We start from the raw sequence: 17,649 nt of genomic DNA, 5'->3' as shown, positions 1-17,649 counted from the left end.
TTGCATTTTTGATCTCATCCTTTTGGTTCTTTATGACGGTGTGTGATGAATAACAGAGTGCAGGAATGAAATAAATCACATTAGATTTCTGAAAGCCAGAAAAAAAATGGAGATTAGCAGCAAAGCTTACTCAAACACACAAAAGAGCACTTCAAGCTTTACAAGTTCTATTGAATAAGGCAATACAATCCAAAGAAGAAATAAAGTTAAAACTCGAAAATCTTTATTTGGAAAAGCTTGTATTTGATATATACAAATTGTGAGAGATTTTAATTGGAAGCAATAAAGAAAAACTAAAATCTGTAAAGTTTTTCTTACTAAATGGTGCATTATTGTTTGGTTGCATTACTTCCAAACAGTGTTCTAAAAGTAAATAAAACAATTTATTTTAGAATATAATTTTTAAAATCAATAGGCATTAAAAAAATCAGTTTAAATGTTCACCTAAACAATAATTCTTTATAAAACATATAATCACCATTTAACGATTTTTTAAACATTGCTTTCAAATGAAGAAAAAAAAAAAAGGCAACACTAGATTAGAAATGTTTATTACTTTTAGCTATGAAAAGGCAAAAGGATCTCCAAGAACATGAAGCACACACTTCACATCCATATCTATCCCCAAAAACCAACAACAAAGTCTTCAAGACAAAGGAAACAAGCTCAGGCTCTATACATGCAGAGTGGCTTTGATTAAAGGAAACCAAAAAAGAAAGTTTTCAAAATGCAGTAAAATTTGCTCCTTTCTTGAGTCAGTGATGTAACCCGTTTCCGTTGCTATACACATTGCCGTTCATATAAAATTTCCCCATTGCTGTTCCATTGGCCATTCCATTAATCAAAACTTTGTTCATCTTGCCACTTGCTTGCAGAACTGCTTCTAAACACCCAGACGCTGCTGCTATAAGACCTGTTTTGTACAAAACGTTTCTTAATAAAATCCCACAAACAGAATCAACACAGGTTCTTGCCATTATGCTACATAACCATGGGTTCTTACCAAGAAACAATGCTGAAGGTTTTCCTGGTCTGGACTTGAACTCAGGATGGAACTGAACACCTACAAAGTATGGATGATTTTGGAGTTCCACAATCTGCACCTCACACACGAAAGCTATTCATACACTGTTCTTCTAAGCTCTCACTGAAGCTACACATTAAGCATGGTTTGTACGAACATATTACCTCCATACGACGCCCAGTCCCATCCTTCCCAACGAATGAGAGTCCAGCATTCTCAATTTCTGGTATCATATCTGGATTTACCTGCCATTATAAGAAAACATGTCACATTTTCAACGACACAGGAGTCAGGAGAGAGCTCATGGAAACAAACAAACAAGAAGCTGTATTACCTCATATCTGTGCCGGTGTCTCTCATCAACATACTTTGCATTACCGTACCTAAAAATAGAGAAATAACAAATTATAAAGACTTTCTGGCTTTGGAAATGAGTCCTAAGAGTTGTGTTATGTACGTACAACTTAGCAGACTTGCAATCAGGAACCTGAAAGTGAGTTCTCCTTGAACCTAAGCGCATTGTGCCTCCCATATGAGTTGTTGATCCCTTTTACAAAAAAGAGTGAAAACAAGGTTAGAGAAGACATTTAGAGAAATTTAAAGCATGTAATCAGCCAAATGAGAAGATTATATGGGTCTAGTAGACTAGTACTTCAGGCATAAATATGACGCAAGGGCTTGAAGTTTCTGGTTCAAACTCTGTGCTGTTTGCATCCTTATAGCCAAGAATGGAGCGGGAAAATTCAACAACAGCCAGCTGCATCCCCAGGCATATCCCAAGGAAAGGGACTTGGTTTTCACGTGCGTACTTTGTAGCAAGTATCTTTCCTTGCACTCCTCTATCACCAAAACCTCCTGGTACTAGAATCCCATCAGCACCCTGAAAGAAACAAGAACAAATTATGATTGCTAAGTCCAACATATTTACTTAATCTCAGCATGCCAGGTTTCATAAGAATTATTAACCTACCTTCAAAAGATCCCATGCAGCTTTATGGACATCTGGCGTCTGCAATGGTAAGTCGTACAAAGTCTCATGAGTTTATTATATACATATGTAGTACACTAAGAGAAACGAAAACAAAGACTTACTTCATGTGCTGTAATCTCTTCAAGGTCACTGGCTGCAACCCACTCTACAACGAGCTTCTTGTGACATGCCACAGAAGCATGCAAAAGTGCCTGCAGAAAAATGAAAAAGCTCAGTTTACAGAATCCTCAATAACAGCGTCAGTTCATAAGGAAATGCATAGCTTATATTTGGTTTATTTAAGTACACAATTGACAGTTACCTTCAACACGGAAAGGTAAGAATCAGTAAGGCCAGTGTATTTTCCAACCATAGCAATTCTGACCTGTACCATTGAGAATGAACAATGGATTCCATTATATAGACACTCTTGGCATTAGAAAAATATTTTTTAAAGAAGTTTACTTACAGGATCTTGCAGCGAATCATAAATTTTAGTTCTTTCAGTCCATTCGGTCACGTCAGCCTCTACAGCTTTGCTGCAGATTGCAGAAGGAATCAAATCTCTATTAGTAGAGAAAAAATCATCACAGAAAAGCGAAAAGATGGTTCAGAGACAAACCCAAGGAGGTTCAACTCTTTTAAGATTGCTCCATGAGCCTTTTGATCCTATTTTAGAGAAGTTGACAACAAAGTAAAATAAGGCTTCTTTGGCTTCATAAGTAAGGTTAGAAACTATTCAAGCCAACTTTACTTACCCTTAAAAGCAGAGGAACATGCCAGATGTTTGGAACGTCATAGAGCGTCACAATGTTTTCTTCCTAGGAAAACAAAGAAAAGCAGACGAGAAGAATGTTCACTTGTTAAGACGAGATCTAACCTCTCTGTCTGCTTCTACGAAATTAAATAAACATCAACAACAAATTACCGGCACATGGCAAAACTGAGAGAGTTTCGTCTTGACATTCTCTTCAAGTGCCTGTAACAAAACAAGAATCAAAAACTCAATGGCTAAATCATTAACACTACAGAACATGAAAACATTACCTTGGTGCTGCGACATGCTAGGATATTTGGTGTCAACCCAAGGCTCCTCAGTTCTCTCACACTATGCTGTGTTGGCTTCGTCTTCTGCAATACAAATATTTAACACCTCTCTCAACTGTTACAAATTAAATACAATAATATATCTCCATGGAAGATATCACAGCCACATAGGAAATTACCTGTTCACCAACAACACTGAGGACAGGCACAAGACTCACATGAACCAAGCAGAAATTACCAGGTCCTATAAGAAACAACATACAGACAAAACAGTGATGGAGCCGATAATCAACAGCCTCAAAAAAAACAACTACTGCACCTTAAGAGAGCAAAGCTTACCAACTTTATAGGAGAATTGACCAAGGGCCTCAATAAAGGGCATAGATTCAATATCACCTGCACAGTACACAAGTTAACAAAACCCAGTCATCTAAGAAACTGTCATGAATGGTAATATCAGCCAACAAACAGTACCTACCTATAGTCCCGCCTAACTCGATGACACAGACATCAGGAGGGCCTTCCTTTCCATCCACGGGAACATTAGCTACACGCTCAATCCACTCTTGGATTGCGTCAGTAATATGCGGAACCACCTTAAAGAAAAATTGAAAAAGCTTTGCTCAAACACTCACTCAAAATTATAACCAGTGGAAGTTTAAAAAAACACACAAGTAGATAACTTATGAACCTGTACAGTTCTTCCAAGGTAGTCTCCTTTTCTCTCCTTGTCAATAACCGACTGCAAAAACCAGGACAAAAACTGTAAGACCAGATTCTAACATGAGATAAGTAATGAGTTAGTAGTAGTAGACAGTACCTGGTATATCTTTCCGGTTGTTAAATTGTTGTCACGGGTCAATGTACTGTCTAAGAAACGCTCATAGTTTCCAAGGTCCAAGTCCACCTGAAAATGTTATACCCCAGTTAGATACATAATGCATCGGTTAAGGAGCAATGAAGGATATAATCACCTCTCCACCATCATCCAATACAAATACTTCTCCATGCTCAAACGGAGACATTGTTCCAGCATCAGTATTAAGATAAGGATCTGCGCCAAGAAAGTAAAATGATCATGTAAGCTTCAAAACCAAGGAACCAGTCCAAAAAAGTTTAATACTTTCTACAAATTAACTCCATTAGGCATCACAACACAAGTCATTACATATAAAAAATGATCATGTAAGCTTCACCTAAAGAACCCATCAGAAAATTTTAATCCTTTCTACAAATTAACTCCATTAGGCATCACAACACAAGTCATTTACATATAAAAATGATCATGTAAGCTTCAACTAAAGAACCCATCAGAAAAGTTTAATACTTTCTACAAATTTAACTCCATTAGGCAGCACAGCACAAGTCTTTTACATATATAAAAAAAAAGTAGCCTTTCTTGGTCGTTACATGTAAATGAAACTCACCAATCTTAATGGAAGTAACACGGAGACCACAGGCTTGAAGGAGAAGTCCAATGCTACTAGCAGTGACTCCCTTTCCAAGCCCACTCACTACTCCTCCTGTCACCAAAACGTACTTCATTTTCTTCGCTTGTTCTTCAACCTAAACCATCAAAAACAGAGAACAAAGGTATAAGCCTTCTCAAAGACGAGCAATCTCTTCTGTTATGTATGACTCAGACACTACCTAGTGTCTGAAAGCAATGGGTTTTTAGCAAGGCGGCGGCTAATAAGCTTACTATATAACCTGCGAGACCCCCCTCCCTCCCTATTTAAAGCCAACCAAAAATAAAGTTCGTATCTTTTTTTTTATTTAATTTTAATACTGTGGCTTTGACCCTTTCAGTGAAGGGAATGAAACAGTAGATTTCAATCTAAACCTACCGGTAGAAAACAATATGTCAAGTTATCTATTAGTATTTATTCTAGTTAACAAAATTGTAAATTGTCTCGGGTTTACAACGATTGTAGTTTGGTCACGAATTTGATTCTTTTTAGATACAACTTTTTAAAAAATTAAAAAACAAGATTGTTTGGACTTGAGAAAGATTAGAGACGGCGATTAACTCCGTCTAATCAATCTGTTATCCAAGTTAAAATTGTTTTTAATTTGGTTTAGTCAAATTAAGTTGAAGTTTAAAGTGATTCTTCAAATTAAATTGGTGCTTTAAATAGTCCAAAAATAATTTATGTTTTTCTTCGACCAATTTTAAAAGTTGATAATTTAAAGGGTAATTGTCAATAATAGCACCTTTTGAAGTTTATTTCACAAAAATAGCACTAGAAGGAGAAAGTCACAAAAATGACATTCATTAAAGGGTAAAATATCCCTAATACCCTTGGTTTAAAATTAAATAAACAAACAAAAATAAATATAAATAAAATAAAATAAAAAAGAATTTTTTTTTATAGTTTCAGATTATATTTTTCAGATTCGAAATTTTTATAATTTTTTTTTGAATTTTTTTTTTCGAAATTTTTAAACCATAATTCCAAAAGCCCACCCCCTTAACTCTAAACCCTAAAGTTTGGATTAATTAACCCAAGGGGTATAAGTGTATATTTACCTCTTTAATGAAACCTATTTTTGTGACTTTGAACCTTGAGTGCTACTTTGAGAACAAAAACTTGGTTTGGTGCTATCTTAGTCTTTTTCTCTAATTTAAATGAAAATTTTCCTTTTTTTTTTTGGTTACGCTTTTGTATGTTTCAGAGAAGTGTTAGGGTTTGTGATTTTGCTGCACAAAAGAGACACTCCGAGTGTTAATTTTGCGGAAAGGTGCATAATTTTTTTGGCAAGATAGGCCCAAAAGAGGGTTTTGGATAGCTGTATGGGAAACTGTGCACCCAATTTTAAAACCAATCAAAAAGCTTTTCTCTTTTTTTAACAAGGAGAGGGAGAAAGGTACTCCCTCCGTTTTTTAATATAAGTCGTTTTACAGCTATGCACGTAGATTAAGAAAATCATTAATTTCTTATATTTTCTAAACAAAAACATCATTAATTATTTATCTAACCACAGTTCAACCAATAGAAAATATAAATTACCATTAGTCATACAACATTAATTATTAATAAATTTTACATAGAAAACCGAAAACGACATATAATTTGGAACAAAAAAATTTCTCTAAAACGACTGATATTAAAAAACGGAGAGAGTATCAAACTATTAGAGTTAATTGTTGCTACTTTGATTGTTTGTCTTTTTGCCATTAATAGAGGCATTCACATGTTTCATCAGATAAGAGACAAGAGTCAACATGTCCCATGTACTTGTCTTCTTCTTCTTCAGCCTAAGAACCAAAAACTACCGAACAAAACTCTGGACCCACTTTTGATATTACCAGTTAGTAGTACCAAACATGTTTATTGCTGAGTGAGAAGTGTGTTTTCAAGAACTACCTTATCTATTACACTGTTAGTGTTACATTTTGTATACAAGGAACGGTTTGGACTTGGATACAATCTCGTTTACATGTGTTGTTCAATGTTATTTTGGAGTTTTCAATAACACTAGCTTATCTTTGATGATTGCTTTCAAGTTTCAATAACATTTAATCAAGTATTTGAATCATTCAGAAGCCTAAGACAAATGGTGATGGTAAAAGACAGCTTGTTGCCTTTTTATAAACACATAAGCTGCACTTCTTGACCAATAAAACGGAACAGATGCAGAACATAGCAAGTAAAATAAGATGCAACACACTTTAACATCCTTATCTTTACACAAAGCTCGCTACTCATTGAGTCTTGTCAGTTCCTCCACCAGCATCGGCTTCTGAAGTGGTTTTAGCCATCACCTCACCTGGAGGAGGATGGTCAAACTTACACGTTGTCCCCTACTTGTATAAGTCCTTGTCTTCATGTAATACAAAACGCACCCTGCAACAGTTTTTTGGTATATTGAATTAGCTCACAAATTCAATACAAGCAAGCAGTGTAGTTACCTTACTTCTGGGATACCCTTCAAGACTCAGCATTACATTCGGTTGTTGAGAAGCTTATTTGGTCATTGCATTTAAACTATCTGCTGGGTGATGGAACCTGCATCTATCTCCAAAATCAAAAACAGCAGTAGCAACATAGCTATCCACAAAACTGTTTTGACACTTCCACTGATTCTTTAACTTTTGCAATTACACAGTATCAAACTCTCCTTTCTTTAAAGTTTGGAGCTTTACATAAAGGAATAAACACCAAAGCTAACTAAGAAACCAAACAAAGCGCCTGCAATGACTTCAACTTCAGTATGTCCTATTGACTCTTTCAACGGAAGTTTCACTTCCTCACTGATCTCATCTGACTCCAAAGTCTCACCTTCCTTGCCCTTTAAACTTATCTCCTCTTCATCTCTCCGAGCATTAGCCGTTAGTTTGTTCAACACTCTCGCATGCTTTCCAACTTCTCTCCTCACACCCTACAACGGTATAACAATTCATGACCATTTTATTGTAATGCAAAACGTTAACCAGAGAAAGCAAAGATTTGAACTTTCTCAAAAGGGTCAAGTTACCTGAGCATCATACATGATCAGAGCAGCGTAAACCACAGTCAAACCAAAAATGGAGTCATCAAATCCCCTGGAGAACCAAACCAATGTAAACCATATTCAGAAAATTGCAGAAAGTTAAAAAAAAACATTTTAGAGAAGAAAGTTTTCACCTTTCAAAAGCAATTGCAGTTGCTGCAGCCACAACAGACTAATCTCTCATGAATCAGCAAAAGAAAAGAGTCAGAGAAGTATACAACACAACACACAATCTATTATAACAGAAAGAAAGAGAGAAGAAGCTTGCTTGCTTACAGAGGAATGTGTTGAAGGGAAGCCTCCAGCTTGTAAAGCGGTTCTAAAGTCAAGTTTTTTCTTATAGAAAACCACAGAAGTGAAGGGCTTTAAGAGCTGCCCAATCGCTCCGGAGAACCCAGCAGCTATAAGTACCTTCACGCAAAGCATAAAGTCATTATCAATGGCTGCAAAGATAAGGAAGGAAGGAGAAGAAGAGAGAGAAACCTTGTTGTGGATGACTTCGGTTACATCTTGGAATCCGACACTGAGAGCGCAGGACGCGAGACGATTTGGCTTCTTTGGTGGGATTAAAGGACTGAACTTTGGGTTGGATATAGAGAAACAGAGAGCATTGGCGTTGTGAGAGACAAAGCTCTGTTTCAGCATCTCTGTGGGAAAGAAAGGAAGGAACTTTGATAGCGTTTTTGTGTGGATGGATGGTGATGATAAGATATGGAGGCAGCGAGAAATTTGGAACCAATGGTTCAGTTGTGTGTCGACAAGGGTCTTATCTTTGACTCAAAGAATCATTCGGACAGCTCTTTGTGGATCTCAGTTACAAATGTTTCCTTACATTATGGTAAAACTCTTTTAACGTTCTTATGTTCCTCTGAGTTCAATGTTCTAAAAATCAATAGGACCTACTACTTATTAGGAGGCAAATCGTTAATGATTTTCTTAAAAGTGTTATTTATACGACTCAACTCCGTATAAACTGTTCTAAATCATAATATTATTCGTAATCTATCTTCCATCAACAAAGGCTGACTGGATTTCTGAGATTTTGTATAGTAAAAGTTGTTGAAACTTCTTTAATCTTTGGCATAAAATTGATTAAATTGGTATAAATTGGTTTAAATCATACTCCTCTATTTATTGAGATAGAAATTTTAGAAAAAAAAATTGTTTCAAAAGATAGATTTTTTATGTTTTCTATATAGAAATTGCAAAATTCAATAAAAAAACATTGAAATTTGATAATTTCAAAACACAATGCATGATTAATGTGTTTTCTTAATATGTGTGAGTATTAGTTTAGATCCTTGTTTGGAAACTCGTTAGGCGCTACGCGTGCGGTTCACTCCCGCCTAGTGATTTATTGAAAAAGCGGAAAAAATCGGAGAGTACATAGAGAGGAATTTTTTGTATTTTTATACCGTATAATTTATACATATAGTACCACATTTTATACATAAAAACTAACATTTTAAGTTATAGCCGGTATATATTTATGGTTTTATATTTGTAAAAAGTATTTATATAGCCAAAGTGGTTAATGCCCAATCGTAAATTGGCAAGAGAGACAGATTAATTAAAAAAATTAACTGTCTTGCTTATATATATTTTTATTTTTATTTTTGAAATACATGTGTTTTACGTATTACAATAATTGTTAATTAATTAGTTTCATATTTTTTAATAACATGAAAATAAATTAAGAAAGGAAGATCAATATAGATGATAAGTTCTAAAATTAATATGGTCAAAGATGGGAAATATAAAATAAATTGATTTTTAAAAAAAATTATTTACAAAATAATGATATGTATATTTTGATTATAATAAAATTGATATGCTTATCATCGTGATAGGAAAAAAAAAGATAGATACATGAATAAAACATGAGTGAAGAATAATAAAACTTGTGTGTTGTATTCTTGGTTATCTAGTACTTTTACGTACTTAATTTTTTATTTTTCCGAAAATACATGTGTTTTACGTATTACAATAACTGTTAATTAATTAGTTTCATCTGTTTTAACAACATGAAAACAAATTAAGTAAGGAAGATCAATATAGATGACAAGTTCTAAAATTGATATGTGGAAAATATAATGTAAATTGATTTTTTTAAAATTATTTACAAAATAATGATATGTATATTTTGCGGTAAAATAAAATTTTACAATATATGATAACAAAGTTCTTAGAAATTTTATACGAATAGAATCATGTTATTTTGATGTAATAAAAATACTGATTCTCACATTAATATTAAGTATATATGTCTAAAATAATGACATCATGTTATTTAAAGTTTTAGATATTATTTTCTGATATATAATTATTTAATAATATTTAATTAAAATAGGTTTTTCTTAAAGTAACTTTTTAAAATGAAAGTAATACTTATAAAAGATATCGTAATAAATATAATACTTTTAAATGAATCGGTGCTTGATAAGATATTGTATTGATTGGAGAGAATTTTAGAATGCATTTTTGGTTAACCAATTGTGAGTGTTATGTTAAAAACTAAATAAAAAATGTCTGACCATTTTACTTATAATTAAATGTGATTTGTGATTTAAAAAAAAATTATGGAAATTTTGTAACCATTTTACTTCTAATTAAATAAAATAAAATGGTAGACAAAATAATACGAAAATAGAAAGTGTTAATAAAATATATTTTTGTTCATTAATCTTTAGGTTTTTTATTAATCACAAATTATGTCAAAAAAAATTTTGGAAACTTAAATTAAAATTTTAGAATTATCACTATATCTCAATACTCTTCAAAGATTATACAATACCAAGACTTTTGATTTTCAAACTATTTAAAATTGAAAGGTTATTTTTTATGATATGGTTATTATTTCGAAATTATAAAATTATAAACACAATATATTATTTATTTTTAATGTTTATACCCACCACCTACTTTAATTCGAATCAATCTCTAGTTAAAGCTTCAGTAATTTTCTTGTGGACAAATAAAGTCATTTTTTTCTCTTTACATAGCACAAACTGTATTAGTCAAAAAAATTAAGAGTATGAACAAGAAAAACATATAGAATCTCTCAAGCTTAGGGTGTTGCTGTGTCTAAAAGTACTCAAAGTCTACATAAGCAGTATCATCAGTGGGAGTAGCAGGACCAGCAGCACAAGCGACCTGAGCATCAGGCTTCATTGGGTTATTATAGTGATCACTACCTCCATGTCCCTTGGACTTCCCTCTAGCAGCAGTCAACGGTCCCAAGTCAACAGGGTCAGGAATGTGCGGCGGTGCAGCGCTACGCACCAGAGCCCAATTAACACCTTCAAAGAAAGGGTGTTGCTTTATCTCCGTAGCTCCTCGTGTGTAAGCGATTCTTCTGTGAGGATCCTTCACTAGAAGACCGCGAATGAGATCACGCGCGGCTGAGCTCACGTGAGGGAGGTCTGGGAACTTCAGGGGCCGACCAACAACGTTGTGGAGCGTGTCTCTGTTCCCTGGTCCCTTGAAAGGGGTTGTTCCGTGTAAGAGCTCGTAGAGGAAGATCCCGAACGTCCACCAGTCTACAGCACTTCCATGTCCCTCGCCACGTATGATCTCTGGAGCTAAGTACTCGTGTGTGCCCACAAAGGACATTGACCGTACATCCGTTGGCTCAGCCATGAGCTCTGGCATGGAGAGGCCGTTAAGGCCGGAGTCGGACTTGGCTTTGCGTGTTTTCTTGGAAGGGAGGAGACGTGGGAGGAAGGCTGAGGGATGCATGCAGCCGTTGACGGCGAACTCCTCGTTGAGGATAGCACCTCCTCCGCTACAGACGGAGGAGGACTTCACGAGGGTGGGGTTAAAGGTGCAACGGAGGGAAAGGTCAAAGTCTGAAAGCATTATGTGTCCTTCGTCTCGAACCAAAATGTTCTCTGGCTTCAAGTCTCTGTATACAACTCCCAACATGTGTAGGTACTCCAATGCTAGTAACACTTCAGACGCGTAGAACCTGTAAAGAAACTCATGAGAGAAAAGATAATAAGTCAGCTCAACTAGTCCTGGGAATTCATGTTTACGGTTCGGGTCTTTAGGATCCTTTTAGGAACCAAACATTTTTTGGATCGGATCGGTTCGAGTAATGTCAGGTTTGGCCGGATTTCTATTTTTTATAAAACTCAAACAGAACTCAATTAGAACATTTTGGATTTGGCTTGCGTTTAAAATCCGACAAAATCCGAGCTGAACTCAAAAAACCTATAAATATATTTGGGTAATATGAGTTTTTGAAAATAATTTCCAATTTATTATTTTTAAAAATAATAACTAAAACTTTAAGTACATAAATCATATTTTGGATATTCAGATATCAGTTTAGTTCTCGGTTCGATTCAAGCTTTGGTTTCATTTTTTTTTTGGGTATAGAGAAATAGGAACCATTTAGATTTTTATAAGTTTTGGTCTGGTTTTGTTTTCTTTGTTCGATTCTGGTTCGGGTTTGGGATAATATGGCCATGACTAGCTCTTACTCTAAATAGACCGAACTTTTGTCTTACCTCGCGGCTTCTTCTGTGAAACGCCTGTTGGGCTGCTTCTGTCTGAGAGAATGTAGATTTCCTCCGCTGCAGAACTCCATGACAAGGCAGTAGAGCTTATCTGTCTCAAAGTAAGAATAAAGCGTTGGCAAGAAGGGATGATCAAGCAAGGATAAGATCTCTCTTTCGGTCTGAGCCCTCGGCAACTTGTTTCTACTAGCCAACGAGGCCTTATCCATCACCTTTATTGCGAAAACCGCACTTGTCCCTTGCAAGTCAGCGAGATAGACGCTGCCTATGTCCCCATACCCTAGACGTTTCAGAAGCCTGAAGCTGTCTAGACCTATCTGAGGCCCTCTTGAAGTAACCGAGTTAATGGCGTCCCATCTCACGTCACCTCCCGTGTGAGGCTTGAAAGGTGTAGCTGAAGGGCAATCACCATAGGCAGAGTCTGCATTGTGTCTGGGGGCTCTCTTGTTGTCTGGAGATTTTGTCCTACGTTGAGGATGAGTTCTGGCGCTTGGTGAGGGTGTTTCAGGTGTGGTTAATGGAACAATCTTCTTGGGATCATAGTGAAGATTTTTAGGAAGATTCTTCCTGGTTCCTAAGCCATCGCCTTCGCTGTGCTTTGAATCAGCCTCGTTGGTTCCCCCTCTGGTTGCGGTGGGGGGTTCAGGTGACTTTGAGGGTTGGTGTCTGACGAGGGGATCCATCTTTTTGAGATCAAAATGAGGGTTTCTCGGAACATTGTCTCCTAGTTTAAGAGAAAATGGAGCGTGAGGTGACTTGGGTATCAAGGTAGGGTCTATCTCCTTGGTGGTGTCATTAGATGTGCTCTTCTTGGAAGCTAAGTCCATCTTTGGAATATCTTTTGGTTATAAGACAGCTCTTGCCTGCAGGGACCAATCTCGTTAACCTCAAGATGCTTGTTCAAAGAGACAAAATATTTTAGAATCACTTTTTTTACCTGAGATGATCAAACGCTTCCTTGTTGATTTAAAAGACAAAGTGAGGGAAAATCAAATCATGTCAAACTCTAAAAAGGAAAAAAAGAGATTGTAATGCGTTAGTTATAATAACACAAACAATGTTTTCAAGAAATCAAGAACACGGACCATGTTTAAATGCATGTGACATTAAGTGTTAGTTCCTAGAATACGAATCACAAACTCTAAAAGAAAACAATTAGTAATGTTCCAAGATTCAAAGAGGACTTTAATTGGCTTGTCTATTGTAAACGTTAGTTTGGTTTATTCCCTTAATAGTGTCTCAGCCTGGAAAAGCAGAGAGAGAGGAAGAGACATGAGGAGATGCAAAAGAGATGGAGGGAGTGAAATGTTCTTAGCCTCTCATCTCTCAACGCTTCATTTTTGCCGTTTATTCCTCTCTTTCTTGTCTAAATTAACCGTTTCCTATTACCTAATTTGGTTCATTGACAGAGACATATTGTTAACAAGAGATAGCTAAAATAAATAAAAAGTCTAATAGTAAACTCACATGGTCATTAGACATTCTCCTCATCTTCTTTCTGCTTCATCGATATGTATGTTCTCTTGGGTCTCTCTCTCTGACTAACAGAGAAAATATAATGTCCTTGAATTTTTCTCGACGGCGTCCAAGTCTTCTTGGCCGTTGCAACGGTCATCCAAAAAGAAGCCATGAGTTCAGTTTAAGAAGTTGCAAACTACTTGCTCCTTGTCCGTGGTTTACAGTTTACTTAATGAATCTGAATCTATCAACACATCATGGCTTCATGGGCTTATTTAGTAAAAGCCTATTTAATTTTTATCATCATAAACCTGAATCTTAGACTCAATCTACTATCATTAGCAATTTTTGAGCTACATGGACATCCAAATATATACTTTGTTTTTTTGTATAGGTGACTAGGCAGTTTGTTATTACTGATATTTTCTTCTTCTCAATAAAAAATCTAGTTAATCTAATTAAATTTTTAATTGAAAAGCCCTGTTATGGTTCTTGACAAAAAAAAAAAAACTTTCTTAGCATATTTATGTGTAAACATAGCCGTTTATAATTGAATAATCTCGGTATAAATATCTTGGATAAAATTAGCGGACATATCCAAAAGTTCGAATGTAACTAAAATTCGAACATCTACTTGAACCTATCTTGAACTTAAGAAGTTCTGAAAATAAGCCGACTCTAAATTTAGGTAGATTTTGATGGGTTTGTGTTCTTTCTTCCAAAAAGTGAATATGATCTAAACATGCACTTCTATCTTGTAAACAAAATTGTATTGCCATCAAACGCATATATTGATCTAGTGGTAAATGGACTTTGGGGAGTTAAGCGATCCGATTCAAAACAATCTTTGCACTTCATTCACATAGTCATATATATATGAGATTATATTTGAGTTTCATTTGAATATTCAAAAAAAAAATCTACTTATAAGCTGCACCTTTTCTTGAAAACTAGCATGAATTCTTCCATAAATTTGGGATATTCCAAATTAATCTTAAAGAAAAACTTGAAACACTAGCGAAAGAGGGAAAATAAAAGGTATAAGTTGACTGTTTTGTCGAATTACAAAACAATGATAAGAGTTGTATTTGTGAATAGAAGTCAGATAATTATATAAAAGTTCAGATGAATACAAACAAAAAAATTATAAGTAAGATAAGATGTATATGATCCGTAAATTAAGCAAATGGCGGGGTATGGATGATGTCGCGATAGCATTGCAATTTACACACCACCTTCTCTTTCCTTGTACCATACGTTTATACTATACGGTACGTACACTCTTAATTAATAAAGGTATGAATATAAAATACGATCGTTCTTCTTCTGACGTGTGTACATAGTCCACGCATTTATACAAAGCAAAACGCGGCACTCTAATAACGACTGAAATAGTATTTACTCTAGAAAACTTTACGATTAATCTAATTGTTAATTTCATGTCATAAGAATGGTTGAACCTTTGCTATCTTTTCTTTCTTAAAGATTAATAGAATTTAACTGGTTTTGTACAAGTTTTTGAACTAGCAAATTTACTATATGTCAGTAATTAATATATAAGATGAAAACACAAGTTGTTATTATATTATATGTTGATGTGGTAACAAACTGACTGGTTCCATAACAATTATGGACGTAGATTATAGCAGCTGGTTAAAAAGTATGTGAGTAAAACATGTTATGATGGATTGTATGTGAGACCGTAATATATTCTTTCAGCCAAAAGGAAATAAACTTGATTAACCCATGTTTGCAATTTTTCAGACTTTCCAAACTATCCTTTTCTTATATATAGACTAGTTTAATTTAGAGTGGACTCTTCCGTGATGTACGGACAAAATCAATATTAGATTTAAGCACACACAAAAGTATGAATGATCATACTCCTAATAATGAGAATATGTTGTTACTTTCATGTCACGACTGAAATATTATTTAGTCTCTGTTCTAGCAAACTTTATGATTAATCTAGTTGTTACTTTCATGTCATGCGAATGGTAGAACCTTAGCTGTCTTTTTTTTCCTTTAGATTAATAGAACTAAACTGGTTATGTACAAGTTTTTAACTAGCAAATGTACTTTATTCAGTAATAAATATATAAAATAAAATGTGTTGTTTATATATATGTTGGATCAATATTGGATATAAACATAGAAAGCATGAATGAATTAAGGATCATACTAGCTATATCAGATTTGAGTTCGATACAGATTGCATCTAAACGGTTTGGCCCTTTCCACCATCTCGATCTAGGTCTGAGTCGTTTGACATACACGTTGGGAGAATTGGGATCAAACAGTGAGGCGTTCAATATTACTCCCAAAATTTTCCTCCATTAGAAAAATCCATTGAGGCGTTTGGTAATAAAGAACGATGGTTAAGACTTTTAGTTTAAGTGTCTAACTAACCCATGACATTATTACCATCGACAATATTACCCCTTCACGTGATCCTGGCAAATTCGAATATATATATTTTTTTTTTGAGAAAAGAGCTAAAATTCGAATATGTTTCCATCCTTCTATCAAAAAAAAAAAAAAATTGGGTCAAAATCGAATATATAGGTATGTCTCTTTTTATCCGATCTTACTACCCTACATGTTTATCAGCTAGTTCTACACTAATCTAAAAAGGTAAACATGTCAGTTCCACATAAAATAAGAATAATTGAACCTCAGAGTGATCAGAGATCCATTATTTGCTTGTACAAGTATTTACTCTTTGATGAGTACCTCGACTCTATTCTTTTTTTGGGCAAAAACAAAACAATATAGAAAAACCTCCCAAAATGGTAACTCATGACTACCGAACAAAACAATTTGTCGTAACATGGCTACTTGCTTGTTATTAGGTAAGTCGTTTTTCTCTTTTCTTACGGCAGAGATTCAACACCGGCCATTGTTGCCTTTACCTTATATCGTAATCTTCTCAATACATTGGACCTTCTGATAAATAATAATAAATATTAAAAACAGTTTACTCGACTTCCATTTGTCATAAGTTAACAGCTAGCTAGTCTATACGTCCCTTTAGTAAATGTTACATTATACATATTTATATAGAGTACTTTGTCGTGGATACATCATATACAATTTACAATAACCAAGTCTAAGAAGCAAACCGCGTTCATTATACATTTTTCTCTAATTGCTATGAAACTATATATAAGCCTATATCATAGATTAAGATAATGCAAGTAGCAGCGTGAGGCCGTGCATGAAGTCTTTAGGGTTGTTAATAAATTATTTTTTTGTCGTCACCTTAAGACTGTTATAATGGTATACAATTATTCGGTGCAGACTGGCAGTTTGAATTAATCTCTTTTCCTCTACTGTCATTGTCGTTCGTTACATATTTTCTGAGCAGTTAGGATTTTCTACTATCAATCGCTTTATAACTTTTATAATCTCAATTAAGACATTCGGTGATACCAATGACTAACACAATAAACAGATTTCACTGCTTTTTTGATATACTTATTATAACTGTCCTGAGATTTTAAAAGTTTTTTTTTATAATGGTGGGTGTCTAGACGGAAATCTAAATTCATTGATATCGACAAATATTCTAGTTCAAGGTTTTTAAATAAATTCGTATCGTAAGACAATAGAATAACAATTTAGTACATAGTAAAAATCCATGACTGATGGAAAGTTCTCTTTTACCACCATACTACCATTTGCTTAGTTGAAATTTTAAAAGTTTTATTGAAAATTCACTTATATTTTTGTCTTGTTATGATATTAGTTGATGAACAAATATGAAATACCATATAACTGAAAAAGTAAATTGGACAATAATTAAGCAGTACGGTGGCTTGGATTGGAGTTCAACGCATCGCAGTGTACACGCATCTATCTCTCGATTTGGATAATCCAATATATGTTTCTCATGTATTGTAATGCAGCTCTCCTCTCTCTCTCTCTATATATATATACATTATTTTTATTTTTCAAGATTTAATACAGTTTTTTTAGTTTGAAATCTGAACCGACGAATATAAAATCTATATGATTTCTAAAAGAATCCAAGAGTGCAACAGCTAACCAATGACTATATGACAACTGGAAATTTTCTCTTGCCCTTGTGAGTTTGACTCTCTGTCCCTAGCTAGCATCTTCTCCTTACGTATATC

At 34.5% G+C, this 17,649-nt stretch overlaps 3 protein-coding genes across 3 annotated transcripts; all 3 read right to left on the bottom strand.

The window, feature by feature from the left end:
- Positions 1-535: 535 nt before the first annotated feature.
- LOC106351473 (CTP synthase) lies at positions 536-4,817 on the bottom strand. The gene is made up of 22 exons (XM_048748616.1): positions 4,692-4,817; positions 4,469-4,607; positions 4,016-4,095; positions 3,862-3,948; positions 3,733-3,783; positions 3,520-3,637; positions 3,381-3,437; positions 3,221-3,285; positions 3,042-3,125; positions 2,923-2,973; positions 2,753-2,815; positions 2,617-2,663; positions 2,464-2,533; positions 2,317-2,379; positions 2,117-2,206; positions 1,995-2,033; positions 1,677-1,904; positions 1,486-1,571; positions 1,359-1,407; positions 1,189-1,269; positions 1,004-1,097; positions 536-913 (listed from the first exon to the last, which is right to left on the bottom strand). The coding sequence occupies exons 2-22, from the start codon at positions 4,584-4,586 to the stop codon at positions 756-758; spliced, it is 1,779 nt and encodes a 592-aa protein (XP_048604573.1). The 5' UTR covers positions 4,587-4,607; positions 4,692-4,817; the 3' UTR covers positions 536-755.
- Positions 4,818-7,096: 2,279 nt separating this feature from the next.
- On the bottom strand, positions 7,097-8,361 carry BNAA01G30390D (uncharacterized membrane protein YuiD). Its single transcript, XM_013791259.3, has 5 exons — positions 8,019-8,361; positions 7,812-7,946; positions 7,670-7,707; positions 7,521-7,587; positions 7,097-7,424 (listed from the first exon to the last, which is right to left on the bottom strand). The coding sequence occupies exons 1-5, from the start codon at positions 8,178-8,180 to the stop codon at positions 7,185-7,187; spliced, it is 642 nt and encodes a 213-aa protein (XP_013646713.1). The 5' UTR covers positions 8,181-8,361; the 3' UTR covers positions 7,097-7,184.
- A 1,804-nt stretch (positions 8,362-10,165) lies between these two features.
- On the bottom strand, positions 10,166-13,426 carry LOC106381356 (serine/threonine-protein kinase AGC1-5-like). Its single transcript, XM_013821260.3, has 4 exons — positions 13,141-13,426; positions 12,993-13,061; positions 12,047-12,918; positions 10,166-11,502 (listed from the first exon to the last, which is right to left on the bottom strand). Exons 3-4 carry the CDS (start codon positions 12,880-12,882, stop codon positions 10,620-10,622), a joined length of 1,719 nt encoding a protein of 572 aa, XP_013676714.1. The 5' UTR covers positions 12,883-12,918; positions 12,993-13,061; positions 13,141-13,426; the 3' UTR covers positions 10,166-10,619.
- Positions 13,427-17,649: the final 4,223 nt, after the last annotated feature.

This window comes from Brassica napus, chromosome A1 (assembly GCF_020379485.1).
Source record: "Brassica napus cultivar Da-Ae chromosome A1, Da-Ae, whole genome shotgun sequence".
Classification (NCBI taxonomy): domain Eukaryota; kingdom Viridiplantae; phylum Streptophyta; class Magnoliopsida; order Brassicales; family Brassicaceae; genus Brassica; species Brassica napus.
This window is presented reverse-complemented; position numbering and strand designations above follow the sequence as displayed.